Below are 22,384 nucleotides of genomic sequence, written 5' to 3'. Positions count from 1 at the left end.
TTCAATATCTGTGAAAACAATTGTCACGGGGTCTGTGGGCTCCTTTGGCGCGCTGTTGTTATCACGGGTGCTGCGCAGGACAAAGTATGGAACCACGCCCAGAGCCACCATAAGAAACAAAGCAAAGGTAGCACCGATGATGACGCCCACCAGCGACGCCCCGGAGAGTTTTCCTTCGCTAGGGTCTCTTAAGCTCATTGACGGTGTCATGGGATTTGCAAGTGGAGGAATGGAGGCGTTCAGGGCACGGGCCATAGACCACACGGATACCTGCGTTGCACCATAGTTTGAGGCACAATCATCCTTCGGAAGTTTCTCTGCGGTGTCGCATTTTGTGTCGTCGAATACACCGTAGCGCATGTCATCAGAGATGATGGAAGAATCGGCATAGAAAAAATTTACCAACGTGTCTGGACTCATTTCTTCTACATGAAGAAGTATTACCCGCATCAATCGACCGGTTGCGAATGCCAGAAGTGATAGGGGTGTCCATAATCGTGAGTCTTTTTCAACATCATGGAACAGTTGAGCAGTCTTCGATGAGGTTTCAGTATCACCCCAATGTGGCAAGCTGGTGGCAAACACAAGACGTGCGGCGCCTGCGGTGTTGTTGAGGGCCGTGGCAAACAGATCATACAGGAATGAAAACTCCGCGAAGAGAACAATCACACGCAAATCGTTACGTTCCTCAAGTTTCCTCGCTATTTCCTTCACATCTGGAACGGAAAGGCCAATGACAAACACGGTCCCACTTATCGGAAGGTATTTACCAACACCTTCCCCATCTTCACGTATGGTAGTCACTGCTCCCCCCTTCCGTATGAGCTGAGGTGTGTTGCTGTCAAATGCGACCGACGCCCCCCCGATTAATCGAGCGGGTCAAAGGGGCAGTGGGGTGGACGCCGAAGGTTCAGGAGTCACGCAACAAAATGACGTCTGGTGGTGAATTGTGCTGCGAGGAGGCTCTGGCAATAGTCGGTTTCGCTGTATGAGGGTGGCCCGCGCAGCGTCGTGATCCCATGTAGAGAGAGGCGGGAAACACAAAGTCGTGACGCGGGGCTTAATTCTCCGCCCTCAATCCGACCGTTTAGTTCGCTATTTGCGTGGTAGCTGTAAGCGACCAGCAGAAATACTGCAAGTCCCCTCGCGAGAAGACACACAAGCCAATCCGTTGTAATTTTCACGGTAGCAAAGAAAGGATGGTCAGCTGTTCGAGTGACTGAGCCATTCACGAACACATATGAATGTGGTGCTCGGATGCCCTATAAAAAAAATGAGATACCTCAGATTTGCATGTTAACAGGACCTTAATTCGACAGATGATGTGCCTACTTCGAACCCTGTGAAGACACGACTGCAGTTTGTCTTTCTGACCCTGGTTAAATGTCACCTGAGAAGCTTGTGACGTTAAACTAATACAGCAGATAACTGTATGGCCATTGCAAACCTGAACCGAGGGATACAATCCTATAGGGAACAAATGCTTGCAAACATTTCAATTCGACTATAGTTATTACAATTGCTTTCCCCTCCATTTGAGCGGTCTCCACGTACTCACCTAAAGGTGCCATTATCTCCTAAGAAACCAACGCCAATCAGCGTCCGCCTTTGCATAGGTTTTCAAAGTGCCGGTTGTCCTCTTATCAACACCCGGACTTCTTGAGGAAGAGAGTGCGTGACAAACTTTTATTTTCCTTTTTTCTTCACCAGCAGAATGCAATACATCCCTTAGATTTGGGAGTAATAAAGAGGAATTTTCCAATTTGAACTCCCCAAAATGTGGACACACGTGGCGGCCCATGCGAGCGTGTGGGAGTGTGTTGCTTCCTAACATAGTTCCTATTAGGTTTGTCACCCCTCATTCTCCCCTCCCCTTAACGTGCGCAACGACTCTCCTCCTGTCGCGTTCAGCGCCCAAACGAAGATGTGTTTGCGTGGTACGTTAAGCCCTGCGTGTTAAAATAAAGCAGCAGTACCACGGCGATAGGAGCGAGCAGAGGTAAATGCGCGCGCGCTGGAGGGCTTTTAAATGGCAGGACACATGTAAACTTTTTTTTTTCCGGGGGAACGTTCCATTGTGGGCTCCCGCGAGGGGAGCTCCGTCCTAATGAGAACAGGGAAAGTTAAGAACACCACATTTGTCGTAATCCTTGTCTACCACGGCGTTGTGATGCGATTTGGCCGAGTTAAAGCCCCAATTAATCTTCCTATGACACTGTCGACAGCTTCGATGCAGGTGTTGTGGAGCACCCAAACTACCTCCTGGGTGTTTCGGAATACTGAAAACCACCTCCTGGAGTTCAATTGTATTTCCACCGGTTCTTGACACATCCATACAATTCCAAGACTCTTCCTAACAGATAATTAAACACTCCACTTTTCACGAAAACATATGCCTTGTACACGCTCCACCCCACAACTTCTTCACTCTGAATTGTGAAAGGGAGGGGGGGGGGTGAGGATGCGGGAAAAGGTATTTGCTCCTCGTTGACGCGGCTCATTCCCGTCTGGCCTAGGTGGATCGTCCGTTGGTGTACACACGAAGGAAGATGGCCCTGTTGTACGCGAAGACACGGTGACTCCTCACTGCCGCTTTTTCATTGCCACTGCCTCTGAGCGTTTGATAGGCCGCTTCGGGATTATCTGTCGAGAAAAACTTAGTACCGTCGTCGCTGAGGAAGTGGTAATTCCCAAAACATGCATACCTTGGTCCACTCGCTGAACTATGCGGCTCATCACCGTCTTCTACTTCAACTCGGCTCTCCGCATTCGCTGCGCCTTCACCATTCCTGATTCGGCTCTCGATCGTGTCCGCCTCTTCGCTATGTCCGCCTTCATCGACCTCACCGCTAGAGAACCGTCCCACCCAACTTTTCACTGAGCTAAAAAGCAAGGTGGCCCTTCCCGCCAACTCGTCCACACAGCCGCGCAACCATTCATACGTGCATAATAGTCGGGGAACAATATCTAATTGATGTACAATGTGGTGAAAATTAGGCGTCAGGCCAAACCTTTGCACCAACTCAGTCAGTTGACGGTCGCCAACTAGTGGGGCTCCAAACGTGAAGCACCTGACTCTGTCCCTTGCGAGATCGGGATGGGTTTGCAGCAATTGTAATGCCACCAGCGTGGCGACTGCGCCGCCTAGGGAGTGCCCCGAAAACACAAGTCTGTATCCGCGGTGAATGGCCTCCCCAACAAATTCTTCCATCTGTGGGACCAGGTTTTCTGCCTCGCGAATGAAGCCGGCGTGGACGCGGTAGTGGAGGGGTAACCCGCCAACTTGTTGGTGTAGACCTGGTCGGGAATTACAGTCACCAATTACGTCAGTGGAGGATGCGCAGGCGCTGGCTCCTGCCTCGCCTTCCTTGTGGAAAAACCACCGTTGCCTCTTAACGTGAGAAAGACGCAAACTCACGGCCACTGTTTCGGGATTATGTGTCCCCGGGAATGAGATGAACTTAACTTTCCCGGGTGCCTCTAGAACGGTGTAGTGGCGGTTATAGCGGACCAACTTCAGCAAACAGGCAAACGGAAAATCGGAGAGAGAGAGTGTCAAACTCGGCGCGCGGTTGTATTCGTAAGCCAAGCCGGCAGCCACCAGCGACATCAGCAAGTTCCGTACCTCACAAGCGCTACCAATATGGGGGAAAGCGGCAACGTCTTCCCCACGGGGAAAGCATGAGCGAAAGGTCTCTTCTACATCAGCGCTACTGTACCCATTGACGACAGCCTCACGATCATGGTATTCTCTCACATCGAGGAACCTTAATTCGTCCGTCACTTGGGGAGAAGGTTTCCGAGTGTCGTGGACGCTACGGGTTACATGGGCCCTGGAGGAAACGGTGGGTAGGCCGCAGGCACGGCACAAGGTCGTATAAGCGTAGGTGCCACATGACGGCGTAACGCATACCGCCGGTGCATCCGTTGCGCCCCAGAGGACATAGAGCCCCCACAACGGGGTGCCTCTCTTTCTCTCGTTGAGGAATGCAATGCTGTGCGGGACAGCGCAGCCATCACACACTACCTCAGGCGGCCCCAGCATATTGACGTACCGGCACCGAGTCGTGCAAGCTGAGCACACGCTACGCCAACACCTTTTACAATGACGGCCTCGTGGTAGCCGGTTGAGGGGTTTTGAGCAGCGGGAACAGGTGCGGCAACAGCAGTATTGTATTGCTTTGTTACAGCAGGTGCACGTACACATGGCGGTTCCCTATGATGCGCGCGTTCATACTATTTGGGCGGTCACATCATATGCCGCCAATGTAACGTTAATTGCAGTGGAAGAGGTGAAATAAGCTCGCGATGCAAATGACGGTGAAGAGGAAGAGACAATCGAAGCAAAACAGGGGATGAGTCTTCCCCAGTGCAGCGGCAAATGAATTAGAAACACAAACATGTGCATCGAATTTAAAGAGAACGAGCAAAAGCACCTCCCGGTGCGATTGGGAGGTGTAGAGCCCAGACGTCTGCTAGAGAGGGAGGGTGAAAGGTGTGGCGAAGAAAGGTGTCCATGGGATACAGAGTAAAGAAAAATACAAGGTTAAGTAAATATGATGAGGAGTCCTTTCTCCCCACTCCGGTTCTTTGAAATGAGAGGAAAACCAAAGTAAAACATGTTATAGTGATTGGGATGTTTCGTTGGGCGTGCGCGTGCGGGAGGGGATCAAATCGCATTTTCTGCCGTACCCCGAAAAATGTAAACAAACTACGGTGCAGACACTGACACCGCTGCTGTCTTCCTAGCACAACTTCAGATGAGATGCGTGTATCGGATAAAGCGATGAAGTAAATACTGCTCTCCCCTTCTTCGCCACATGTGTAAGTAAGGAGAAACGTGACATTATACGTAAAGAAAAAATGAATAACAAAAATAGTGGGAGAGGAATCACACAAACAAACTGGATAAAAATATGAATGGTGAGAGGGAATGAAGATGTGCGCCTCCACATCTTGCACACTTAAGTATACCTTTGCTCAACACGAGTTGAGGAGTTGCACTGCCTCGTCCTGCTTTTGCTTATGCGCGTGTGTTTCCGCTGGAATGTCAAGCGCTTTCTGGTACCAGGTCTTTGCCTCAGTCCAGTTTCCTTGGTACCGGAACAGATTGCCCAGCGCAAGGCAATTACGAATAGAGGGCCTCAGTTCATGGGAAGCGAGTAAATACTTGAGACACTCCTCATGCGAAACTGTTGGAAGGCTTCCGAAGAGTAGACTGGCTGCACTGCGCTCAAACCAGCTTATCTGAAGGAGACTCAAACTCCACATCCCCATGCCATGAAGTGCATCGGGGTTATCGCTCTTTAGCTCCAGCGACCTGAGCAGATGGTCACGAATGACATAAACGTTGGACATCCTCTCCTTAGTCGTAAGGTAGTCGCACAGTATGCCGATGCAAATGGCTTTCCACAGATTGGCTTCCGCAGATGTCGGGTCTTCCTCCACTGCCCTCTCAGCTGCAACCGCCGCCTCACGCGCGTACCGTTCCTTCTCAGGTTTGTCCAGGGACTCGTCGCCCAACGTGTGCAACGCTCGGGCCCTACGCCACATAAGTTGTACGTGACAAGTGCCATCGCTCTCGGCCTTTTCAATGATCTCACAAACGGCTTTGCAGTCACGCTTTGCGAAGGCTTTGTCAGCCTCCTCCACTGCCTGTTCCCACGTAGACATCTTTGCCCCTACGTGCTTGGAACCACCGTCTTCCTGTTTTACTTTTCGTTATATTTGTTGTATGCCCTTCTTCCTTAACCTCCCAGTAGCTTTTCCCTTTTCCCCCCTTTCCCTGATGATAGCGTTGTTTATACTCTTTACACGGGCTACTAGTAAGAGTGAGCGTAACTTAATAGAAGGGAGCGAGCGTGGCGACATCACTAGAAGCAACATCGCAAGAGTAACGAAGAGACCGCATTATACGCACTACAAAGCCGTGACACAAAAACTTCACGAGGAAAAAACTTCACTTGAACAGAGTGGCCACTTTGCATCACATATCGGTCCGTCCCACCGTGTTTCATGTGCTGCTATCCCACCCTCCCCTACCTTTTGGTTCGTACCTTCCGACGAAGAGGGTGAGCACAAAAAGATTATTGGAAGGGAGAGGGAGCCTGTAAGGTCAAGTGGAGCGCCTACTGTCTCCGAATTTGCCACTCTCTTCCTCTATCTCGTCAGGACGGCCTAAACATCCTGTGGCCGATGAAAGGAGTCGGAATGAATCGACCGTATCACGCCGAAAATGTCAGACTCCATTATCTCTTTGCGTACTGTGCAATGATAGGCAAAACAGTGTAAAAGGCATCTAACAACTCCTCTCTGCTCCGCGCTCCAAGCACAATCACCTTTCCTGTCACAAACACAGTGCAACAAACCTGCCACTGATTACCCCGCGAGCTTCCAGAAAGCCGCACGATACACCCACTAAACCTGTCTGGCTCATAGCTGCAGAACACTCCTTCATGCTTGGCCAGCTCGTCTAGTCGTATAGGATGGCAGAGGTCAAAGCGTGCCATCAGGGAACGGACACGAAACTGGACGCTGGAGAAGTTGAGATTGAGCGCCTTGCGGATGATACGGGCGGCAAGCTCCGTTGCTTGCCTTGCCTCACCAACACTGGTGGACCCGATGATGCCAAGAAGACCAGAGGTGCGGACCTGAACGACAGCGTTCGGTTCGTGAAGTCGAAGTGTGGCTGCAGGGCAGCGGACACGCGGGGTGAACTCGACATTTCTCGTCGCACAACTCAAGGCCCGTAGGTCCACGCCCACACCGAGTTTCGCTTGGGCGATGATACCTACAACTAGTGGCACAGTGGCTGGATCCGCATTCGGAAATAGCTCCTGTATGTTTACCTCCGCTACTCGATCACTACATTCCCCTTTCATTTGTTCATTATTCTCCATCACCACCTTCGGCGCAGCGTCTACGTATACGCCTGACGCGCCGGCTGCACGCTGCAGGAAGTCCATATCACCCTCATCTTCATCTATGAAGAAGTCATTCTCGTCCATGTCAAAGTTTCCAGTGAAGTCATTGTCCATCGTTCTTTTTGTTTCCTCCTCAGGGTCAATAATCACTATCCCCAGGTGAGATGCTACCTTTACTTCCGTACTTTAGTTGGCGTCCGAGCAAGAGTTTTCTGTTCCCTTTAAGACCTGGTGTGGGAGGAGAAAAGAAAGCAAAAAAAAAGGGGGGGATGTGATAAACCAGAGATATTCGAACACACATGATTACAAGTTTGTGTTTGTGGCTTACTAGCCGCATGTGGGCAACGAGGGAAAAGGGATGCTACGGTGGTTCCCACATCAACCTTGTTGCAGCGTTTTCGACTTTCGTTAAGGTGACAATAAATGCCGATACAGAAGGTCAGCGTGCACCCAGATAACAAACTAGAAAAAAGGGAACGAGAAGAAAATAATAGCCGCTGAGAAACACCCTTCTCCAAGATGGGTACGCACTATTTTTTCATCAGGGTTACCACGGTACTCCTTAGTGTAAAAAAATTCCGTCCCTTCCTTTTCAGTGGGGGCCATCCACACAACTTCAGTGCACTCATGTGTAATCCGGTAAAGTCATCTTCGATAGAACAAAAAGACATACCTTTCAATCAACAACAACCCACTGAAGGATGAGCAGTCCTTTTGAAATCGTTTTCCCCCGCAACGATGTCTATTTCCAGTTCGAAGAAAGCGGCAATAGATTTCACATCTCTCATGCACTCCTCATCTATTGTCTGTGGCAGGGAAATCCGCCTTGTTCCCCAGTCAAATGGAATGGACTGCAACCCGTGAAACTCTTCGACAAGCCTCAGTATGTTGCTCAGAGATTCTTCACTTCCGCGGTCGCATGGGGCTATAGTTGTGAAGGTGTCGGCCACTCGAACACTCCTTTGCGCAAGTTTTGTCAGCTCATTGGAGGTTCTGGCGAGTACCATCGCGGCGGTGTCCATTTCCGTGAGCAGTGTGACGTGAAGGGCGTATGAGTGCCCGTGCCGAATAAGAAAAACATTGACAAGATGCAACTTGTTGTAATCTTGTAGCACCCGGCGCACTGCTGCCACCTCCTCTGCACGCTGGAAGTCGAAGAACTCCAACACACTGTCGCGCATTAAAGCGTAACCGATTTGGCAAATGCTGGCGGAAACAAAGAGTCCTGCCAGACCGTCGATCCCCGGCATTCCAATGCATTGCCCGGCTACACCCACCAGGGCAATGGCGCCGGACCATGCATCGGCTCGGTGGTGGTATGCGTTTGCCACAACAACTCGTGACCCTGCTCGCTCTCCCACACGTTTTGTCCAGCGGAAGAGAGCCTCTTTGCAAACGACAGAAGCAGCAGCTAATGCCACCATCGTCCACATTATCGTCACACGCCCCATTTCATCCGTCTGCGCTACCTGGTAATGTGAGTGACTGTGGTGTGCATGCTCGTGGGGGTGGCCACCCATGGCGTTCCCGTGGTGCTGATGGTGGTTGGGGATATGCTCGTTGTGACTGTGCGCTCCCGTAGAGGCGGCCGAAGACTCGCCATTGGGGTTTATCAATTTCAGAAGCTCTCGAGTACACTCTTGCATTGAAGTGAAAAGAAGCGTCACAGCGCCGAAGAGCAGCATGCTAGCGACGATAACTGCACCTGCGGTTTCGGTGCGACCAATGCCGAATGGAAATCGACAACGCGGTAATCGTTTAGTGGAGACCGTAAGCGCCATGTAAGAGACAACATCCGCTAGAAGGTCCACCAGGGCATGGAAACCATCTGCGACAAGTGCCACAGACCCACCGCTAAGGCCAAACCAAATTTTCGTTGTGGAAAAGAAGATATTCGTTGCTCCACCAACTGCTGTGGCAATTTGACACAACCGTAATTGCTTCCCCTGCACGGTGTCTTCCAGTGTGTGAGAATGACCATGACCATGACTATGGCTGTGGCCGTGGCTCAGATGACGAGCACCCCTACCGTCATCATGGGGCTTACCAACCCGGGAAGTTATGCTTGTGACTACGTTATGGAGCCGTCGCCGCATTTAAACCTAATGTCTGAATGTTACACACATGTATATGTTAAAATATATGTGCCATTAGGTAGCAAAGTAGGGTAGGAGGAGAGTCGTTTGCCGTGCGCTATATTCCATTTCAATCGCCTGCATCCCCGTTTGAAGTGATGCACTCTGCTACGAATGGAAGATCAATCTCATTGAAACAGCAACAGCAACGAAAAGGCACGCGTGACGGCGGCTGCTGAGACAGATAAAATGCAACAAACAATAAAGACTCCTTGCAGTCCCGGCCCTGCATGTTGCCCATCCACGGAGGGGAACAACACCAAATGCAACAATACCAAATAATCGAAAACGGGTACAAACTCGAACGGAGAAAAATAACATAAATAAGTACACCTGCGGCACATTCCCCAACGGAGCGTGTTACAACGACCTTGTTCGCTCGGAGGGCAGCTTCAAGTTGCACGAGTGCAAGTGGACAACATTAACGGAAAACATATGCACATACATACACCCAATGGTGTTGATACATGAATTGACGTGGTGTTCCTTGAAAACAAGTCTTTCTACAGTACAGCCTCTTGGCCCATTTTTGAGTTTCGCGGCCATTAACCCCACTCTGGGTGACACAGGGTGGCTGAATCACGCGTATCGCTCCCCACCCCCGCTATCAGGAACCCGACGCACGTTCACAAATTACCACTACTTCATGCAAAAAACCACCCCGCTTCAGATGAAGCGCAAACTGGAGCTTAGGAAGGTCCCATCTCCTTGCCATACCTGCGGTCAGTTCCGCTTTGTTCATTGTCCTAACGTTACCCGCACCAGCCGTGCCTGAACCGCTACCAAACCACCTTCCACTAACTGCGGCGCTATTGGGCGCTTGAAGAAAGCAACATCCCTCCTTTGCTTCCTCATTTCTACAAGAACCAGAATGTTCTTCATAGTACATTTGCATCAGAAGACGCCGCTTCACCTCATTTTCCTGCGTAAGTTCCGCAATAAGGGCGTACATCTCGGCTCGTGTGTTTACATTACGGGCGTTGAGCGCCACCACCACATCACCGGGTAGCACACCAGCGGCATGCGCGGCAAACCCACTAAAAACTTCATGTACCCGTACACCACCACCACGTTCGTCCCGCAGCTCAACACCAAGCAGAGGTGGGCGCGCGGCCATGGCAGAGTGGTGGGGGGCATACACTTCCAGTACTTCTAAGCGGCTCTCCAACTCGTCAAGCCGCGCAGGAATATTTTCCCAAACTTCCGTACCACAGGGCCGATAACCCGCCCGGCCACATTTCTCGTTGGGGTCCCCGCTTTCTAAACTTCGTGTGCTCCTGTTCATCACACACTCTGTGTCACTCTTCCAGTTTTGTGGAGGTGACGTGCCCGTGTAAAGCTTGCTATTATCGGCGATGCTCGTCTTCGATTGCTTGGCCATGAAAATCTCTTCCCTCACATTTGCTATCTTCGCATCAGTGTAAGATTGAGATGCTAGGATGTAGTCTGGGGCACTCGATGTTTTGATCGAACTCACTGCGTTGCCAATTGTCGCCACTTCTGCCCTAATATTTTCAGTGGTGGATGAAACCCTTTCTTTGAGACTTTCCAAATCCACCTCCAACCGGTTAACGCGTTCCCACATCCCTCGTTCCTCATTTACTCCTCCCGTACGGGGGTGACGGTCTTCCTCTACAGTCTTTTGCACGGCATGAACGGCTCCATCAAGTTTGTTGAGGCGTCTTCCCACTACTTCCGCGTTGATTCCTTGCGCTTCCTCTGCTGAAGCCACTGAGTGTGCTAATCTACGATTCTCCAGATCCTGAAAGTAACTCCGCTGAGAGACGAGTGTGCCGCGAAGTTCTTCAACCTCACGCGCCAAACGCTCAATTTCACGCGCTTGTCCGCATATGACAGTGTTTTGACTTACGCTTGAATCCACCAAATGTTTGCAGCATGAGAGGAGCACGGAGAAAAGGTCTGAGAATGGCCCTGACGTATCAAATGTGTGAAGAACGAAGAAACTCTGAAGTTGCTCGAGTGTACTGCTGGTGCTGGCGAGCTCCTCCATCGTCGTCGAAACCTGCGGTACCCTTTCGGACTGTGGCGGTGTGCTCCATAACATTTTGTCGCCCCTATTTTCTAACAACAGCACCAACAAAACCGCATTGTTCGAAGTTTAAGAGAAAGAACAAAATAGAAGAAAAAATAATAACAATAATAACAATAATGGTAAAATGATCCAACATGTACGCCAACCGGCATACGGGATGGGTTTGCTGCAGGGTCTTCGTACTGTCAACACTGAGACCGCTGGCTCACTTCCCCTTTATTTTTTGTTTATTCTGCTGGTTGCTTTTCAGGTATCTGTGACTCACTTTCTTCAACCCCTTGCGTCGAATGCAAAGTGTTTTTTTCCCCCTCTTTCGGTGAGTGTACCCAAAAGGAGTAGGATATGTTGCGAATCGCGTAGCTTACAGCGGGGAATGAGCGATAAATAAGATAACGGTTAGCTAAGTTGGGAAGCATTTTACTTTTTTTTCTTTCCGTGCAAGCTTCTTCATGTGCAGCCTTGCGCTTGCAACTTCAGTATGGACAATAGATGCAAAAAAAAAACCGTTCGGAGACAAGGAATGCTTACAAACGGCCTCGTCACCATCAACAAGCCTTGCCGGTATGAACCCCAAGCCATAGGTTGAAAGGAAAAACACACACACACACACACACACACATACACAAGAAAGTGGACGGGTGAAGATGACAAAGTCACAAAAGAAAAGAGTGGGTCAAGAAAACGACGTTTGGGACGGACAACAGAATTGGTGGAAGGTCGTGTATCACTTCCTTTCTTTTCCTCCTCTTCTCTCCTCTCTGCTCATTTTCCCTTCATACAGTTAGCGTGGGTATAAAGCCCTGTGCGATACATTTTGTTTAATTCCCTTCTCTTCATACGGAGAGCAGGCCAACGCGTACACTCACCACGGGAAATATTCGACTTACACTAAGAGCTTTTCCAACTCTTTTCTTTCACGCATCCAACATATTCGTTCCTTTCCCTTTTTCACTCTTTGGTTTCCTGGCGCCGGCGTTTCACTTTGGTGTTAAACTTTGGTTTTTAACGTGGGAAAGCGCGCACACTAAAATTGAGTGCACGCATGTCCCTACGCAACCAGAGAATGAAATGTAAACACAAATCAAATTATTAATTATGTTTCCTTCTGTGAACACAAAATAGCATACGATAGTTATTGATGCTCCCAGCCACTCTGTCCCAGTTATTTCATCTCCCCTCCATTATTTTCACCGCGCTCATATATATATATATTCTTGTTCTCCACTTACATGATTATTCCGTCTCCCCCCCCATCGGCCCTATTTTTCGGACGTTTTATTCTCGGGTAGTTTGAAGGCGCGGTAGCGACCACGGGGCTTGCGCTTTATTGTGTAGTTTCCAAATTATAGTCCTCATAGGAGCCGTACTGACATTTGTGAGCAACGCCCGTGCGCAATTGTACCAACCGCCTGCATGTGAGACGAGGAATCCCCTGCCATCGCCTTGTAAAGGTTCCAGCGCCGTTGAGGATTCACACAAACCGACCGCGGAGAGGCTTGTGAGCGGGGCGGACACAAGTGCAACATGCCGAGTTATAGTCGGGTGAAGTGGTGCGAGTGAAGGAAGGATACGCAGTGCTTGGCTACTGCTCTGAATGTGAAGTGCCGGCCACATACGGCGGGGAACTGCCGCACTGGCGTAAACGCGTCGTCCAAACATTTTATGCCTGAGGAAAGTAATGAGTAAAAAAGCAACGCGCGAGTGGAACTGTGGTTGAGCCCCTTCTCTGTCGATCCCTTGGGATTGTGTTGTTGTTGTTGTTTTTTTTATTTTTTGGAGAGTGGTTGTAGTGCCATGAAGATAGGAAGCAAAACAAAAAAAATAAATGAAAAAAAAAGCAGCATAAGCACCAACAGTAAAAACACACACACACACACACACACACACACATACACACACATATGCATATTCCCGTTTCACTGCGTAGCAAAGGGGCGAAGAAAAGAATGAAAGGAATAAAACAGCACCGTAAAATAATGGAGCGGTACGATTACACTTAATACATCTTCCACTGGCTGTTTGTCTTAAGCGCTGTTGGGTGACTTCATCGCGGTGAGAAAATGTTGCCGTGCTATTTTTTTCTTTTGTTTGATTTTTCTTTTCTTTTCTTCTCTTTTCTCTTTTTTTTTTTTTTGGCACCTTCACTCAGGATTCAGCAGCAGCAGCGGCAGTGTTGATGGCGGTAGCGGTGGTTACCCGGTCTGGTATGAGCCAAAATGCAAATAGCATTTGTGAAGCGTTCCGCCTAATCCATTTTTATCCAATTCCGTGTTCTGCTTTTTGCTGCAATTCCATGTGTTAATTCCATTCAATCAACTTCGAGTAATGAAATGTGAAGATTAAAAAAAGAGATAAATCAAGAGAAAAAACAAAAATAATAAAAAGAAAAAGAAACAAAAAACACTCATAGAAAGACAAGCAAACAAAGAAAAAAAAGAAAATGACAACACATAGCGAAAATAGGAATCAGACGAAGACCGGTAGTAGAGGAGCAAATTGATGACTGAACTAATTTTACTTAGATACTTTCCCGCATCTGTCATCATCACTATGCCGCAAAAGCGGAGTCGGGTAGTGCATACAAACACCCCTACAATCCGACTGCCCTTCTCTTACCTTTTTCTTTTTCTTTTTTCCCTCTTTGTTATAATCGTTAAATATATTCGACTACACCGCCATTATTTATTTATCTTTTTAAAGCGTTTCGTACGCCCTCTATTTTACTTGTTTTCATTCCACCGCCTTTACGGATATTTTGATCCGCTTCTTGCCTACAAATTACTTTCCCCTTTTTTTTTCTCATTCTGCGGAATTCATTATGCCCCCACACCGTGCATTTATTCCGTTTTCCTTTTTTCTTTCATTTTCCTTTTTTTTAAAAAAAATATTAACAAAGTATATAGAATTCAACGGTTAAGCGAGAAGAAAACAAGCACACAATCAAACAAGCCATTTAAGTAACGGCAACAAAAGAGGAAGGGAAAGAATAATGATGAGATGGAGGATAAGTGACTATACGATTTTCAGAAATGAAGTATAAAAACTTCACACAAGACGTCTGACGTCTTACGGTTCATGTGTTGCGCGAACACACAAGGAATGTGCAACTACTGAAGCGCAATCAGCTCTCAGTTTCCAATCAAATAAAGCAGTTCAACGAACTATACCGTACCTTTCCTTGAGCTGTTTTATTTGATTTGCTTCTTCATCACGAAGCAAAACACCCGTGGCAGAGAGCAAAAAGAAAAATAGTAAAAAGAAGAAGAATAGAGTTAAGTTAAGAGTCCCAAGGATATGCAGAATAATCTGCGCTGTCAATGAACCTCCGTGAGGTGCTGCCACGGTAGCGAAGCCGATCATGTTCGTGATTGTAAGTCCAAAAACACTGACCATTCCAGCAAGACTTCTTAGCAGGCGCTCGTACTTTGAGTGTCGTACCGGCGCAAATAACGGCAGGCCCCATAGATACCCAACAAAAAGCTCAACTAAAAAGAAGGCAATAATCCATACCGCCCACTCAATAAGGTGGAGTTCCAAATCATGCCATACCGCAATGAAGAAGAATATGGGAAGGATGCTGAAATACTTCCGTCTATTTCCCCCCATGGGAATGTACATGTAGCGCACAACCCACACATTAAATGAGGCATGCCAATCACGCCAGAAGTCTCGCACACTTAACGTGTTGCTGTAGGCGCGCCGCATGTCCTCTGGCACATCAACCCCGTCCGCAACAGCAGCCAAGCGTCCCGTCTTCCAAACCAAGGAGAACTTCAGCCAAAGGAAGGCCAAGGAATAGTACAACATGAAAGCAGCTTGCGTTGTGCTCAGTTTCATGACGAGATCGCCCCTTTGCCGCAGAGCACTCAGGTACACAAAGTGTAGCATGCTCACCTGAGTAACGTATAGAATAATAATGAATATTCCGTAAACGATCAACTGCGACCTCGTCATGGCAACAGTAGAATATTGGCAGTGTGAAGCAAACGCATTGAAGGAAGACATGGGCCCACCGATGTACAGCGGTGGGTAGAGCATGTACGCCATGTAGCTCAGCAGATTGTACTCATTGGCATTGCGGGGGTATTCTGAACGAAACTTGTAACACCGCACGGCAGTTACTTCTTTTTCCGGGTGTTTGTCACGTAGCCGTGCACAATCCAAGCAACCGTTATCGTGTTTCCTCGTAGTTGTTGCCCGCGCAGGAGCGCTCGCGTGTATCGCTTCATACAGATCTGTGTTAAACGAAATCATGCGAAGGATAGACATGTTAAACGTGGGAACCCAGCTGGCCATGCCTCCCCAAAAGCCAAGTGTCCTCGGACCAATGATCAACCGACCTCCATAGTATCCCACACTAAGCATCAGCGACACCACTGCCGTCCACATAACTGCCATGTGCACCCAGTGAGGCATCTTGATCTTCAGCAAGATTATAATGAAGACGTAGTTAAGTGCAATTATGGTAATCGGCAACCAGAACATAGGCCCGTGCAAGAAGGCTGTGAAGAGGAATCCGGCGAACAAGTAGTACCGCTGGAGCGCCTTCACGCCATTTTCCCCATGGAAAACACTGCGGACACCACGGGCCCCGATAACGAATAACGCCAGCGCAGAGAGGAGGAGACCAAACCCCCTGTCGATGGAAGTCCATTGCGCGTCCCCAGTCCCGTTATAGCCGGTGGAACCCAGAGAGGTTATGGTTAGTATGCTCCAACGCGGTGGCTCAATGTAGAATTCTGCCGCCCACTGCTTTGACGCATCTGCAACATCAAAGAAACCATATAACATGAGAAGCATATAACATGCATTATAAATTACGTGCTCCAACTTCAGACCTGTCTTCAGTGGGGCATATATATCGCCCAGCATGTCTTTGAAGCTCTCCATGAAGTTTCCATCATGACCGATCATGCCTGGCGACGCTGTTGAGTGGCGGGAACGTTGTGCGTGCGGGTGTCGTTTGTGCTCGTCGTCTGACATACCCAACAGGACTCTCCCCTCACCAATTCACACACCTGCACGGAATTGTACGCTGAGGTTGCACTTCTCGAAAGTTTATGAGGCAATAGCAGCAGTTAATGCTGTGCGTATTATATATATATATATATATATGTGAATATATGCAAGCAATTATATTAGTTGCCTTTTCTTTCACCGTTACAAAAACCATAAGCGCGGGTAGCAAATACGGAAAGAAGGTATACGTACACGCTAGCCCTCAAATGATGCTCTTCACGAGGTGAGAAGGCGGCTTCGTTAAGGGATTGGGCCGCCCGTTGAAAAGAAGAGGAATGTAACATCCACAATGGGGGGGGGGTAAGATGTGTATGCATAAATGTATGTAATGAATTTTCCTCACCCCTTTGGGCGTGGGCTCATGGGCGAGAAAATGCCAAAAGTTTTTCTGGTTTGGCCACACAGTCCGGGCCCACTCATACCAAGACATTTTTACTCCCAAACGACTGTTTTTGTGGTTTTAGTATCACTTTTGTCGGCCACTTAAATTTACTACTGCTGCGATAAGAGCGCGGGCACACGCACGTGCGTATGTACACAAGCACACATTACAAACTTGTGTGCTTTGTGAGCGCGCACCTGCGACGGAGTGGTGAGGGGAGCGCATGCACGGGGAGGAAAGCCCCACCGTCCGTTGAAATGGAAGTGAAGCGAGGACATGATGCAGCTGTAAAGAATAGCCGATCAACACGAACGACATGTAGGCGGTCCAAGCATCTCATCCCTTCAAACCTCCCTGTTTGGGGGGGGGGGCCCTTCACCTTCAGCCCCCCTCTTTTATAATGAGAAGAAGCTTTTCAGTGAAGCACTTTCTTTACCCCTGTGCACTCTGCCACAAATGGAGGGAGAAAATTGTGCGGTTGGCACCACGAGGCTGAGATGAGCGACAGGACGACACAGCCCTGCGACTGCGTTGTATCTTTGCATAACTCCGTTGAGGATTCACACAAACCGACCGCGGAGAGACTTGTGAGCGGGGCGGACACAAGTGCAACATGCCGAGTTATAGTCGGGTGAAGTGGTGCGAGTGAAGGAAGGATACGCAGTGCTTGGCTACTGCTCTGAATGTGAAGTGCCGGCCACATACGGCGGGGAACTGCCGCACTGGCGTAAACGCGTCGTCCAAACATTTTATGCCTGAGGAAAGTAATATATTATATATTACTTTATTTATGTATATTCCCTTCCTTTATCCTTCCTAAGCACAGAATTTCTCAAATCACGAAATAAAGATTGAGTGGAAAAAACAACTGCCATCAGTTTGATGAGAATATCACAGCATTTCATGTTCAAATATGTTGAAAGCGCCGACAGTGATGAAGCAGCAAGCCCGGTAGCAGAATTGTAATCTGCGAAGGCCTTTGCAGAATCACTGTGCGTACAGATGCGTACACATAACTTTCTATTGACAACAGCAAAATCAGTGTTCGCTGTGTGCGTGTGTGCCAACTCTCCCTCTCTTAACGGGGTTAAGCGGCACGGGGATGCCGTCACCGCTATGACTTCGCACTTCTGGAAACAATTGGCGCTGCAGCCCCCCGTTGCAGTAGCAGTCCCTCATAGCAGTCCACGTCAGATGCGATCCACTCAATGAATCGCGAGGGAGCTGAGTCCGGTCGAAGTGGCGATCCCTTTGCTTCACTCTTGACATCCGATTCACTGTTGCAGAGCAGAGAGAGCCAATGGACCTCGGGGCGCACAGCGGCATACGCGGTTGCGATGGGGCAGTGGTTGCTAAAGCCCGCACGCAAGCATTTGAGTAGCTCAGCGGGTTTTGCCGCTTCCCACGCGAGAAACTCCTCTATCTCCGGTTCGTGCGGAAAGAGGGGGGAGTGCTGCACTTCGTCATCCACTTTAGATGTCACTGCATTGGTACGGGGTAGCATGGGCGGGGCCATCGTCGTACCACGGCTCATAACATTTGCCGTCGTTGATTCACTCCAGTTGTGCTTGTCCCTTGCCTCATTGATGGCTCGCTCTAGTGAAACAGAAACTTCGTTACGTGCCGCAGCACACGGGGGGAGTGAGGACACCATACCCCTCCCGACATTGGCACGCACCCCCGCCTGTGCCCTCCCAAGAGACAATTCCGTTGCCGTGTAGTGGGTTGTAGTCTTGTTGCGCTTTTCAGGACCCTGAGGCAGCTCAGGCGCGCCCAGAACCTCGCGGTAACGCATCTTTTCTATAAAAGGGGAAATGGGTGTACGAGCCTCCGGAGATACACCATACGACTCGGACAGACTCTGAGGTGAGAGATCGGTAGCAGCAGCGGTGGCAGTGACCCTGCAGGACGATGCCGTCAGGCGAACCGACGAAGACTGCGTTGCTGCATGTTCCCGCTGCTGTGCCCGATGATTCGTTTCTATCAGTTGCGACGATACTTCATCCTCACTTTCACTCATATCAACCTCAATAACAATCTCCTTGTCAACAATTCCTGCAGGGTCTCTGCCGTGACGTCCACCTTTTCGCGCATTCAGTGAAGCTTCGGTGAAGAGGGTAGATGAACCACGGGCCCCTGAGAGTCCGTGGAGGCTTTGTGTGTACTGAGATTCCAGCAGGGAAATTCGCGCGGCATGATTATGGGATGTCCGTTCCCGACTTTGCTGTAAAAACAGCAGCAACTTATCGCTCAGGACGGCTTCTTCACTGCCGGAGTGCGTACTCTTCAGCCCTCTCGTGGAGCCTGGCTGCTTCAACTTCCCAGGGGTAAGGGCTCTAGTCGATGATGCGGCGGAAGATGACCGCATACCACACGCACCGGGATGGAGACGTCGCACCTACTACTTCTCTATCCCTGTGGCCTTCATTTCGTTTAATCATATATTGTTCGAGGGGGGAGAAATGCATAGGAAGGGAAAGAAAGGGGGCCGAGATAAAAATGAAGCATCAGGTATACACGACCACACATTTAAATGCCTTCAGGGAGTAGCGGGGCCGTAGCCCACTGGCGGGGCTGATGTTTGACATAGCCTGATAGAAAAAATAAACGAACAGCCCAACGGATGGGCGGTAAAAGAAAAAAAAAAGTCCAAAGAATGATGCACGGAAGGGAGGACTACTCACAGCGTAAAGTTGAACAAGCAAACAAGCTTTCCCTCTCCACCTGACCCAAATGACCACCTCTACAGACGTTTCTTGTAAGCGCGCGAGGCCCCACCCACCTCCGTTTAGGCGAAGAAACATGTTTAGGTAACAACTAAAAGCAAAAATAACAACAATGAGATGTCCCCTGACCACAGTCAAACGTCAACAAGAAAAAAAAATAGAAGTGACCACTCGGACAATGAGAGCAAGCGGCAAAAAAGCACAACCCACGTTAATCAAACCCGCCCGCAAGCAGGAGCCGCTTGTGCCGTGTGGCAGAGAAAGTAAGTAAAGGTAATGAATATTGTGAGAAAATTTAGAGACCACCGCATCGGATGGTGAACGCGTGAAACAAGAGACACCCGCCAGGCCCCTAAATGCCGATCGGTTAGCAACGCCCCTCCTGTCCACTGTACCGACGAAGAAACTTGAGCGAAGGCGGGCGCCACAACACGCCTTCGCGCCACCCGTCGTATTTGTTAACACCGCCAAACATTTCACTCGATCCGTCGTGAGTTTTCTGATCCTTACATTCCCCAGAGCAACTGGAACGGTGATTGCGACCCGCCATTGGTGAGGGTGCGGTCCCTCTACTTGTATGCGACAGCTGTTTTGGGCTGCATGCTGTGCTGTTTATTGTGTTACTGCGCCCTGAAGTGTTTGCCACCGCATTCGCGTGCTTGCTGCTACTGCTACTTCTGGAGAAGGGGAAACTGGATTCCCTTGGTTCATCAACAAACGTTCCCTGCTCAATGACCGCTGTGTCACGCAATATACACGACAATGTCGGTCGCTGTGAGGGATCAGGGGCCGTCATGGCGTTGAGAAGCTCGATAAGGTTTCGGTGGAGCTTCCCACAAGACCTGCACCGAGCCCCTTGGCCCTTTCTAAAGTTTAGCGCCTTGATATTATCACGGTAGTCGGAATTTTGAGGTTGAAGATGGCCCCTTTTGTCTCCAGCATTGCCAGTGTCAGTCCTGCCGTCAGTGCTTAAACCTTCAACGCAGTTGCCGGAGGCTAACTCATCATGGCAACGCCACGAGCGCGGTACGGTAAATGATCTAGCACAGTCATCGTGCGGTAGTGGATGTGACAGATGAGAGTATATGTCGCGAACATAGTCCCTGTCGCTAAGCTCCCGCTTACAGCGCCAGTTGCCGGGGAGATTAAACGTCCGCTTCCTCTTCGTTTCATCTGTTACGCCACCACTGGTGCCGGAGTCATTGTCCACTTCGCTTGTCTCCCTGTCTTCTCCGTCAACCCACTGCCGCCCCAAAGCATCTGCCCGCCTGGGTAGCGCCTGAGCCACCTCGTTAAACTCAACGGTAGCATTCACAATAACATGCTGAATTGTGACCCCCAGACTATAAATATCAGCTTTAGTTCCGTACATGGACCCGGTGCAGTCCTCGTCCTCCACCTCGGGTGCCATAAAAGGGAATGTACCACAGCGACCCGAGGCCTCCATGTGATCTAAACCTGACGCGATGCCGTAGTCCGCCAACTGCAGGCGCCAGGCGTCCACCTGGGGCAGACACTCCAGCACGTATGGGGGCGAATCAGATGAATTACACAGCACACGATGTGATCCTGCTTCAGCAGGCACAACCAACACATCAGGAGTGAGTTTATCATCAGCGCTCCCTCCTTCCTGTGGATTACCCAGCGCGTCGCGAAGGTCTGAGAAAAGCACCAACTCAACCGCTTTGCTGCCGTTTGCTTTTTTGTTTTCCAACTCAGTTGGAGCACCTCGGGCTCTTGCTGTGGTTCTGGCCGTGAAGTCGCATGAAGTGGCACGCGATGTATATGACGGTATCTTTCCGATCCCATCGCATATTAACACATTGGCTGGTTTGATGTCACGGTGTAGCGTCCGTAGCGTTTCATGGGTGTGACGAAGGGCGTTGCACAACGCATACGCAATGGCGACAATGTCTTTTTCGCGGATTGTGAGATGGGAGACAACTAAAGTGGAGTCTTTTTGTGTGAAAAATTCTCCCGAAACATCTTTTCTAATCGGTGTCAATTTTCTTGTTTTAAGCCCGAGCAGCGCCCCCTTAGGTTCGATCCCAGCATCACTTGAGCTGCTGGTCAGACCCTGATTATGTCCAGTGGGTGACTCCCCAAGTGTGGAGTCAGTCATGCTCGTGTTTTTCGGTTGAGTGACTATCCGCTCCTGTATGCACGCGCGCGTCGCACGGAGCGCTGCATCGGCTACTCGGCGGACATACTCGGTTAAAGTACCGCCTGTGCACAACGAGAGACACACATCAAAGCAAGAGACCCCATCAAGGACCTCGTTTCCAATTTTCTCCTTGTCCATGTTCCCTGTTATTACCCTTTGCTGCTCGCGCAATTGGGAAAAGTTTGTGAGGACCTCACCAAGCAAATTATCTGTTACTTCTCTGCCGATACTTGCTCTATCGTCCGCCTTGTGGAAGACAAACCCCCAGCACTGCACGACATTCGGATGTGGACAGATTCTGATGTGTTCCATTACCTGCAGCTCGCGGAGCAGCCGCTGCCTACAACCGTCAAGGGGACTTCGCAACTTCCCTGGAACAACCACGCGCTTCACAGCCACTGCGGCTGTAGTTCCGAAGGTGAGTTGTCCAGGTTCTTCATTCTTGCCTTGACTGTGCCACCGCTCCTGCACCCAGCCAACACGAACGGTAGCAAACGCACCGGAGCCAATGCACGGTACCCTTTCTGGTGGCGTTTCGACGGGGGAACCGCTGTCTCCATTAATTTTTCGCATGGTTTCAAGAATAACCTCCAGTCTGTCACTTACGACGGGGTAGGGATTGTTATATGGTTTTAAATACATATTCTTTCAACTAAGTCAGGAAGGTGGGGAAGAATGAAGGAATGGCGGAGTAAGAGGCAGCTTCATTCTCACATTCCTGCGTTACAGGACCGGTACGTGAATGTGTTTAAAGAAGAGCGCAATTAGGCGCCAGGAAGTGAGGGAGGGCACGCAGAGGTCAGGGTGTAGCCCTGCTCCTGGCAGTTAAACTGCAGAGCTGCAGGCGTTGCAGCGAGTGCCGCAACCAAAGGCACCGAATATCGATGGGAAGCAGTTGCCTACTTTTTTTGGCATACCCCCTTTGGGTCTCCCACTGCTGTTTCTTTTGACAGTACGACGCTTATGCAACATTCGTTCCACT

At 49.7% G+C, this 22,384-nt stretch overlaps 12 protein-coding genes across 12 annotated transcripts; 1 reads left to right on the top strand and 11 right to left on the bottom strand.

The window, feature by feature from the left end:
- TbgDal_X19580 (ESAG4 (fragment)) lies at nucleotides 1-879 on the bottom strand (the record flags this gene model as incomplete). Its single annotated transcript, XM_011780812.1, has 1 exon — nucleotides 1-879. A coding segment is annotated over one exon (879 nt), but the record flags the coding sequence as incomplete, so codon positions are not given.
- A 1,633-nt stretch (nucleotides 880-2,512) lies between these two features.
- TbgDal_X19570 (class 3 lipase, putative) lies at nucleotides 2,513-4,207 on the bottom strand (the record flags this gene model as incomplete). The annotated part of the gene is made up of 1 exon (XM_011780811.1): nucleotides 2,513-4,207. One exon carries the CDS (start codon nucleotides 4,205-4,207, stop codon nucleotides 2,513-2,515), a length of 1,695 nt encoding a protein of 564 aa, XP_011779113.1.
- Nucleotides 4,208-4,980: 773 nt separating this feature from the next.
- Nucleotides 4,981-5,673, bottom strand: TbgDal_X19560 (hypothetical protein, conserved; the record flags this gene model as incomplete). The annotated part of the gene is made up of 1 exon (XM_011780810.1): nucleotides 4,981-5,673. The coding sequence occupies one exon, from the start codon at nucleotides 5,671-5,673 to the stop codon at nucleotides 4,981-4,983; it is 693 nt and encodes a 230-aa protein (XP_011779112.1).
- Nucleotides 5,674-6,248: 575 nt separating this feature from the next.
- Nucleotides 6,249-7,037, bottom strand: TbgDal_X19550 (TFIID-like protein, putative; the record flags this gene model as incomplete). The annotated part of the gene is made up of 1 exon (XM_011780809.1): nucleotides 6,249-7,037. One exon carries the CDS (start codon nucleotides 7,035-7,037, stop codon nucleotides 6,249-6,251), a length of 789 nt encoding a protein of 262 aa, XP_011779111.1.
- A 566-nt stretch (nucleotides 7,038-7,603) lies between these two features.
- Nucleotides 7,604-9,019, bottom strand: TbgDal_X19540 (cation transporter, putative; the record flags this gene model as incomplete). Its single annotated transcript, XM_011780808.1, has 1 exon — nucleotides 7,604-9,019. The coding sequence occupies one exon, from the start codon at nucleotides 9,017-9,019 to the stop codon at nucleotides 7,604-7,606; it is 1,416 nt and encodes a 471-aa protein (XP_011779110.1).
- Nucleotides 9,020-9,665: 646 nt separating this feature from the next.
- TbgDal_X19530 (hypothetical protein, conserved) lies at nucleotides 9,666-11,123 on the bottom strand (the record flags this gene model as incomplete). The annotated part of the gene is made up of 1 exon (XM_011780807.1): nucleotides 9,666-11,123. One exon carries the CDS (start codon nucleotides 11,121-11,123, stop codon nucleotides 9,666-9,668), a length of 1,458 nt encoding a protein of 485 aa, XP_011779109.1.
- Nucleotides 11,124-12,386: 1,263 nt separating this feature from the next.
- TbgDal_X19520 (hypothetical protein, conserved) lies at nucleotides 12,387-12,770 on the bottom strand (the record flags this gene model as incomplete). Its single annotated transcript, XM_011780806.1, has 1 exon — nucleotides 12,387-12,770. The coding sequence occupies one exon, from the start codon at nucleotides 12,768-12,770 to the stop codon at nucleotides 12,387-12,389; it is 384 nt and encodes a 127-aa protein (XP_011779108.1).
- An 840-nt stretch (nucleotides 12,771-13,610) lies between these two features.
- On the top strand, nucleotides 13,611-14,072 carry TbgDal_X19510 (hypothetical protein, unlikely; the record flags this gene model as incomplete). Its single annotated transcript, XM_011780805.1, has 1 exon — nucleotides 13,611-14,072. The coding sequence occupies one exon, from the start codon at nucleotides 13,611-13,613 to the stop codon at nucleotides 14,070-14,072; it is 462 nt and encodes a 153-aa protein (XP_011779107.1).
- A 192-nt stretch (nucleotides 14,073-14,264) lies between these two features.
- On the bottom strand, nucleotides 14,265-16,094 carry TbgDal_X19500 (glycerol uptake protein, putative; the record flags this gene model as incomplete). Its single annotated transcript, XM_011780804.1, has 1 exon — nucleotides 14,265-16,094. The coding sequence occupies one exon, from the start codon at nucleotides 16,092-16,094 to the stop codon at nucleotides 14,265-14,267; it is 1,830 nt and encodes a 609-aa protein (XP_011779106.1).
- An 833-nt stretch (nucleotides 16,095-16,927) lies between these two features.
- Nucleotides 16,928-17,260, bottom strand: TbgDal_X19490 (hypothetical protein, conserved; the record flags this gene model as incomplete). Its single annotated transcript, XM_011780803.1, has 1 exon — nucleotides 16,928-17,260. One exon carries the CDS (start codon nucleotides 17,258-17,260, stop codon nucleotides 16,928-16,930), a length of 333 nt encoding a protein of 110 aa, XP_011779105.1.
- A 366-nt stretch (nucleotides 17,261-17,626) lies between these two features.
- On the bottom strand, nucleotides 17,627-18,880 carry TbgDal_X19480 (hypothetical protein, conserved; the record flags this gene model as incomplete). The annotated part of the gene is made up of 1 exon (XM_011780802.1): nucleotides 17,627-18,880. One exon carries the CDS (start codon nucleotides 18,878-18,880, stop codon nucleotides 17,627-17,629), a length of 1,254 nt encoding a protein of 417 aa, XP_011779104.1.
- A 725-nt stretch (nucleotides 18,881-19,605) lies between these two features.
- On the bottom strand, nucleotides 19,606-22,044 carry TbgDal_X19470 (protein kinase, putative; the record flags this gene model as incomplete). Its single annotated transcript, XM_011780801.1, has 1 exon — nucleotides 19,606-22,044. One exon carries the CDS (start codon nucleotides 22,042-22,044, stop codon nucleotides 19,606-19,608), a length of 2,439 nt encoding a protein of 812 aa, XP_011779103.1.
- Between the last annotated feature and the right edge of the window lie 340 nt (nucleotides 22,045-22,384).

This window comes from Trypanosoma brucei, chromosome 10 (assembly GCF_000210295.1).
Source record: "Trypanosoma brucei gambiense DAL972 chromosome 10, complete sequence".
NCBI lineage: Eukaryota > Euglenozoa > Kinetoplastea > Trypanosomatida > Trypanosomatidae > Trypanosoma > Trypanosoma brucei.
The sequence above is the reverse complement of the archived record's forward strand: the minus strand, read 5'-3'. Positions and strand labels throughout refer to the sequence as shown.